At 30.4% G+C, this 7,353-nt stretch overlaps 1 protein-coding gene and 1 pseudogene across 1 annotated transcript; one reads left to right on the top strand and one right to left on the bottom strand.

Moving 5' to 3' along the window:
- Positions 1–357: 357 nt before the first annotated feature.
- Positions 358–3,049, bottom strand: LOC119573809 (annotated as a pseudogene).
- A 1,703-nt stretch (positions 3,050–4,752) lies between these two features.
- LOC119574045 (probable 28S ribosomal protein S23, mitochondrial) lies at positions 4,753–6,890 on the top strand. Its single transcript, XM_037921134.1, has 4 exons — positions 4,753–4,785; positions 5,389–5,549; positions 6,189–6,393; positions 6,718–6,890. The coding sequence occupies exons 1-4, from the start codon at positions 4,753–4,755 to the stop codon at positions 6,832–6,834; spliced, it is 516 nt and encodes a 171-aa protein (XP_037777062.1). The 3' UTR covers positions 6,835–6,890.
- The last annotated feature ends 463 nt before the right edge of the window (positions 6,891–7,353 follow it).

Raw genomic sequence — 7,353 nt, 5'->3', positions numbered from 1 at the left:
CTTTTCTTTTTTTTTTTTTTTTCCCTGAAAATAATAATCCAGTTACAGGACTAATCCAACTTTGGCATCGTGTGATGGTCTCCACTTTCATCCAAGGACAAACAGAAGTATTTCCCAAAAGCTTTTCAAGACTCTGCAGAAACTCCAATTCCTTTTAACTGATCATATTGAAGGATATTTTTATGTTTAATATTTTTATTTCCTAGTGCCAAATTACCACTTTTAAAATGATGATGAAAAAATCATATTTTATTTTCTGTAATTTATGTATTTCACTTGACTAATGATATAAATTGACTACATTTAATCTTATTTTAATAAACATCAAAATGAAGGAAAAGCAAAACTTCTTTAAACCAATTCTGCATGATCTACATAATTTACAACATCTGTTTACAAAATCCTGCTTAATTCTTCTCCTCCTGACTCTCTTTGAAGATGTCAGACAGACGTACTTTGTCTGTCAAGAGTTGAGACTGTGGCTCTGGGGGTGATTTTTCAACAGAAGGTTTCTGGTTCAGGCTGTAAAAATGAGTATGGATTTATTTTTACTAAGTTTTTATTTTCTAAATATCTATAGTAAACTTTTGTAGAGTGCTCATAAATGAAGAAATGATAATCAACAACTGTAGGTCATTTTTATTTTCACACACTCCATATTCCTTACTACACTCATTTACAAACTTGCCCACCCATTCAATATCACATTCCTATCACATCAATACTCACTTAACTACTAAACCAATTTACTTCCTTACTTACACACTCACTTGTCACTAACTCAGTTTTTGCACTCCTTGTTAGTAACTCATTCATTCACAAACTTATTTTGTCAATAATGCATACCTTAGGAGGAGCTCGAGAGCGGTCAAGGTAGATGCCATGAGCTTCCAGTGCTAAAGCCGTTTCTTTCCATAAGCTTCTCCTCTGGGACATTACCTTCGTCTTTCAATTTCTCATATTCCTTTAAAAAAAAGTTGTGATATAATTGGCCGGGGACACTGTGTTCTGATAAGGAAATTGTCCCTGGAGAACCATGTGCCTTTAAAATTTCCTGTAATCCCAAAAGAAACAGTACTATTAATTGAATCATAATCCATCATTTTCCCTTTTACAACTATTTTTAAACAAAGGTAAACCACACACAAGAATATAAAAAAATGAATGCAAGAGGACTGTTCATGTCAATTTAACAAACACAAGCCACATCCATTTTATCAAATGGTTATACATATTATCTCCTACATTATGAAAGGCATGATTTTAAACCCAATCATTACAGTTTTATGTACTATCCCCTGTAGATTTGTGAATTTTATTACATGTAGATGGCTCCACATGTTTTTAGCCACCAAGGAGTCTACCAGGAAGCCCTAGTGACCAACCCTGATTTCCCCATTCCTTGAAATTGCAAGAAAATTTTCTCTTTATAATACAATTGATATCGATTCTTTTATTATTATTACTGATATTATGATTATTGAACTGTTATTAAAGTCTTGATAACATTAAAGACAATGAAGTAATACAAAAGAAATTTCCAAAAAACAAGAAAATGGGTAAACAGGTGAGATATTTAGGGGCTAATAACTGACTTCTTGATGACTAAGCACTTGTAAAGCACCCTTTGTGTAAATACTATAAATAAACTTTTATTTACAGTGGCCTGATTGGGTTAAAAGACACTTACGCTCTTATGACATCCTCTGTATATAAAATTTTTTTTGATTTTCTTTTCCTGAAATGGGCGATCAAAATGGGGTTTATACTTGGGAGGAAATGCTTCATTACCTCATACCACAATGGTTCTCTGAAGCTTTGATGGCACCAGATTTCAATAACCCAGTTGTCCTGCAAAAAGAAAAAAGAGAAAATATCACATTTAACTGTATTACAAATACAGTGTGTCTGTGTGTGGGGGAGGGGAACTGTTTGCATATTTGGATGCATTGGAATATGTCCAAGAAAAAAAAAAGTAAAAACTAGAAACAATTATTGTGAATCTACAACTAATATTATGTGATCCTATTATAGGGCCTTAAATATTTATTTGCTAAATGTTTATAATTTGATACTAAAATGAAAGTCTTTCTTGTAATCTAAAACTAATAACAACCTTTCTTTTTTGTTTCCTTATACCTCCTTTATAATCTTACAATATCTTACTGTTTCTTATAATAAGACATGATAATTCTTAATATATTTATTCAACTCATTTTCAAATGTAATTTCAAAACCATAATTAACAAACCAACATAAACACTTAATAATAATGGGAAAGATACATAAATGAGCTCCCAAACTCCACATTGTTATTATCATTATAAACATTATCAGTGATATCTTTATCATTACTGTTATTGTTCTTTTCAATATCATTATAAATAGAATCTTTACTATTATCAATAAAATGCTTTTACTGCATAAGGGGTCCTGAGTCCAGGCTATGACTAGACAACAACTAGACTACGACTATGACTAGACAGACCATCATTAACATCATTATAATAATCATCATTTGCAGTGGTATCTTTATTCTTATTGTTATTGTTCTGATAATTACCATTCACATAAACAGGGTCTTCACTATAATCAAAAAATTTATTTAGAGCTGCTACTATAACTCTTTAGCATCGCGTAGCTAGTTGACATGCCCTACCCTATACTTCCGAAGTTTTTGGATGTAATCAGACTCATGAAAACTGACTATGGTCTGAACGTTATATCCCTCCTAGACCCCATTTCTACTCTGAAAGCACCAATGACTTTCTGCAATACATATATTTCCTACTGAGCAACATGTTCCCGTGAGAAACCGAGTATATCTTACTGGGGAAAAAGTCTCGGAGGATTCCAACAGATTGGGTAAAAAACAATTTCGTTTAATAAACAGAGGCATTATGCTGTGTTCTTACCTTGGTAAAGATAGTACCAATCTTCTCAAGTCTATTTCCAGCCATAGTGACAATATTTTGAAAACGGAATCAAGACTACAAATAGTTTTACAATATTGTTAGGTAACACAAGAGTTTCCTGTTGATATTTACGTTTAGCGGCGTTCGTGTAAGTCAATTTTTAGCCACGATTTCAAATGCGGATCCCGGGTTCATAAGCCGGTTATATTCCCAGTTAGTTTTTTTCTCAGTATTATGGACTTCATTCATTCAATTTATATTTTCTCATGTAGGTTAAGAAGCTAAACGTGTAAATGAGTCATTTACATATAATTGCTGCACCTTAGATGTACACAACAAGATTTTATCTGGTTTATCTTTATTATAATTACTTAGTACTTTATATTTTCCATTATGAACACAAATCGCATACTAGAGGATGCAAGGATATAACAAAATGTGTCAGAAATTAATGGGAATACGAAACAAGTTCATAAACTTACATGGGAAGGGCAAAGGGCATGTACACACACACACACACACACACACATACACACACACACATTATATATATACATACATATATATATATATATATATATATATATATATATATATATATATATACATATATATACACACACATATATATATATACATGTATATATATACATTATATATATATAATATATATATATAAATATATATATATATATAAAATATAATATATAAATATATATAAAATATATATATATATTTTAATTTAATATTTTATATATTTAAATATATATAATGTGTATATATATATATATATATATATATTTATATTTATATTATTTTATATATAATGTATATATATATATATATATATAAAAATATATATATATATATATATATGTATGTATATATTAAAGTTTGTGTGTGTATGTGTGTGTGTTGTTTTGTGTGTGGTACATGCCTTGCCCTTCCATTAAAATTTATGAACTTGTTTCTTTTTCCATAATTTCTGAACATTTTGTTTTATCCTTTCATCACTCTAGTATCGATTTGTGTTCATAATGGAAAATATAAAGTAAAAATGAGTATTAAATGAGGATAAACAGATAAAATCTTTTTGTGTACATCTAAAGGTGCAGCAATATATGTAAATGACTCATTTACACGTTAGTTCTTAACCTAATGAGAAAATATAAAATTTAATGAATGAAGTCCATAATTTCTGAGAAATAATAACGGAATATAACCGGCTTATGAATCCGGATCGCATTTGAAATCGTGCTAAAAAATTGACTTACACGAAAGCCCCTAAACGTAAATATAACAGGAACTCTTGTTTACCTAAACAATATTTGTAAAAATATTTGTAGTCTTGTTCCGTTTTCGAAATATTTTCACTATGGCTGGAAATAGATTTAGAAGATTGGTACTATCTTTACCAGGTAAGAACACAGCATAATGCCTCTGTTTTATTAAACGAAATTTTTTTTATCAATCTGTTTGGAATCCTCCGGACATTTCCAGTAAGATATACTCGGTTTCTCACTGGAACATGTTGCTAAATAGGAAATATTGTATTGCAGAAAGTCATTGGTGCTTTCAGATTAGAAAGGGTCTAAAGGGGGGATATAACGTTCGACCATAGTCAGTTTTCATGAGTCTGATTTCATCCAAAAACTTCGGAAGTATAGGGTTTGGGCATGTCAATAGCTACGCGATGCTAAAGAGGGTTTAAAATAAACAGCTCTAAAATAAATTTTTTGATTTAGTGAAGACCCGTTTTATGTGAATGGTAATTATCAGAACAAATACATAAGAATAAAGATACCACTGCAAATGATGATTATTATAATGGTTAAAGATGGTTGTCAGTCATAGTCGTAGTCTAGTTGTTGTCAGTATAGGGCCCGGGGACAGGACCCTTATGCAGTAAAAAGCATTTTTTTTGATAATAGTAAAAATCTATTTATAATGATATTGAAAAGAACAATAACAGTAATGATAAAGATATCACTGATAATGTTTATAATGATAATAACAATGTGGAGTTTGGGAGCTCATTTATGTATCTTTCCCATTATTATTAAGTGTTTATGTTGGTTTGTTAATTATGGTTTTGAAATTACATTTGAAAATGAGTTGAATAAATATATTAAAGAATTATCAATGTCTATTATAAGAAACAGTAAGATATTTTAGATGATAAAGGAGTATAAGGAAACAAAAAAGAAAGGTTGTTAAATTTTTTTAGATTACAAGAAAGACTTTCATTTTAGTATCAAAATTATAAAAAATTAGCAAATAAATATTAAGGCCCTATATAGGATCACATAAAAATTAGTTGTAGATTCACAATAATTGTTTCTAGTTTTTACTTTTTTTTTTCTTGGACATATTCCAATGCATCCAAATATGCAAACAGTTCCCCTCCCCCACACACAGACACACTGTATTTGTAATACAGATAAATGTGATATTTCTCTTTTTCTTTTTGCAGGAAACTGGGTTATTGAAATCTGGTGCCATCAAAGCTTCAGAGAAGCCATTGTGGTATGAGGTATATGAAGCATTTCCTCCCAAGTATGAACCCCATTTTGATCGCCCAGTTCAGGAAAAGAAAATCAAACAAATTTTATATACAGAGGATGTCATAAGAGCGTAAGTGTCTTTTAACCCAATCAGGCCACTGTAATATAAGTTTATTTATAGTATTTACACAAAGGTGGCTTTACAAGTGCTTAGTCATCAAGAAGTCAGTTATTAGTCCTAAATATCTCACCTGTTTACCCATTTTCTTGATTTTTGGAAAATTTCTTTTGTATTACTTCATTGTCTTTAATGTTATCAAGACTTTAATAACAGTTCAATAATCATAATATCAGTAATAATAATAAAAGAATCGATATCAATTGTATTATAAAGAAGAAAATTTTCTTGCAATTTCAAGGAATGGGGAAATCAGGATTGGTCACTAGGGCTTCCTGGTAGACTCCTTGGTGGCTAAACACATGTGGAGCCATCTACATGTAATAAAATTCACAAAATCTACAGGGGATAGTACATAAATCTGTAATGATTGGGTTAAGTCATGCCTTTCATAATGTAGGAGATATATATGTATAAACACATTTGATAAAATGGATGTGGCTTGTGTTTGTTAAGTTGACATGAACAGTCCTCTTGCATTCATTCTTTTATATTCTTGTGTGTGGTTTACCTTTGTTAAAGATAGTGTAAGAAAGGGAAAATGATGGATTATGATTCACATTAATAGTACTGTTTCTTTTGGTATTACAGGAAATTTTATAAGGCACATGGTTCTCCAGGCACAATTTCCTTATCAGAACACAGTGTCCGGCCAATTATATCACAACTTTTTATAAAGGAATATGAGAAATTGAAAGACGAAGGTAATGTCCCAGAGGAGAAGCTTATGGAAGAAACGGCTTTAGCACTGGAAGCTCATGGCATCTACCTTGACCGCTCTCGAGCTCCTCCTAAGGTATGCATTATTGACAAAGTAAGTTAGTGAATGAATGAGTTACTAGACAAGGAGTGCATAACTGAGTTAGTGACAAGTGAGTGTGTAAGTAAGGAAGTAAATTGGTGAGTAGTTAAGTGAGTATTGATGTGATAGGAATGTGATATTGAATGGGTGGGCAAGTTTGTAAATGAGTGTAGTAAGTGAATATGGAGTGTGTGAAAATAAAAATGACCTACAGTTGTTGATTATCATTTCTTCATTTATGAGCACTCTACAAGAGTTTACTATAGATATTTAGAAAATAAAAACTTAGTAAAACTAAATCCATACTCATTTTTACAGCCTGAACCAGAACAACCTTCTGTTGAAACTCAGCCCACAGAGCCACAGTCTCAACTCTTGACAGACAAAGTACGTCTGTCTGACATCTTCAAAGAGAGTCAGGAGGAGAAGAATTAAGCAGGATTTTGTAAACAGATGTTGTAAATATATGTAGATCATGCAGAATTGTTAAAGAGAGTTTTGCTTTTCCTTCATTTTGATGTTTATTAAAATAAGATTAAATGTAGTCAATTTATATCATTAGTCAAGTGAAATACATAAATTACAGAAAATAAAATATGATTTTTTCATCATCATTTAAATGTGGTAATTTGGCACTAGGAAATAAAAATATTAAACATAAACATATCCTTCAATATGATCAGTGTAAAAGGAATTGGAGTTTCTGCAGAGTCTTGAAAAGCTTTTGGGAAATACTTCTGTTTGTCCTTGGATGAAAAGTGGAGACCATCACACGATGCCAAATGTTGGATTAGTCCCTGTAACTGGATTATTATTTTCAGGAAAAGAAAAAAAAAGAAAAGAAAAATTTTATATATATATATATATATATATATATATATATATATATATATATATATGTATATATATATATATATATATATATATGTATATATATATATATATAAAGTATGA

This window comes from Penaeus monodon, chromosome 6 (assembly GCF_015228065.2).
Source record: "Penaeus monodon isolate SGIC_2016 chromosome 6, NSTDA_Pmon_1, whole genome shotgun sequence".
NCBI lineage: Eukaryota > Metazoa > Arthropoda > Malacostraca > Decapoda > Penaeidae > Penaeus > Penaeus monodon.
This window is presented reverse-complemented; position numbering and strand designations above follow the sequence as displayed.

What these genes read in the sequence shown, in the direction of transcription:
- LOC119574045 (XM_037921134.1), top strand. Translation starts at nt 4,753, where the DNA reads ATGGTTGTCAGTCATAGTCGTAGTCTAGTTGTT. An exon ending in ATAGTCGTAGTCTAGTTGTT is followed by an intron (nt 4,786 to 5,388) that starts GTCAGTATAGGG and finishes TTCTTTTTGCAG; the next exon opens with GAAACTGGGTTATTGAAATC. An exon ending in ACAGAGGATGTCATAAGAGC is followed by an intron (nt 5,550 to 6,188) that starts GTAAGTGTCTTT and finishes TTGGTATTACAG; the next exon opens with GAAATTTTATAAGGCACATG.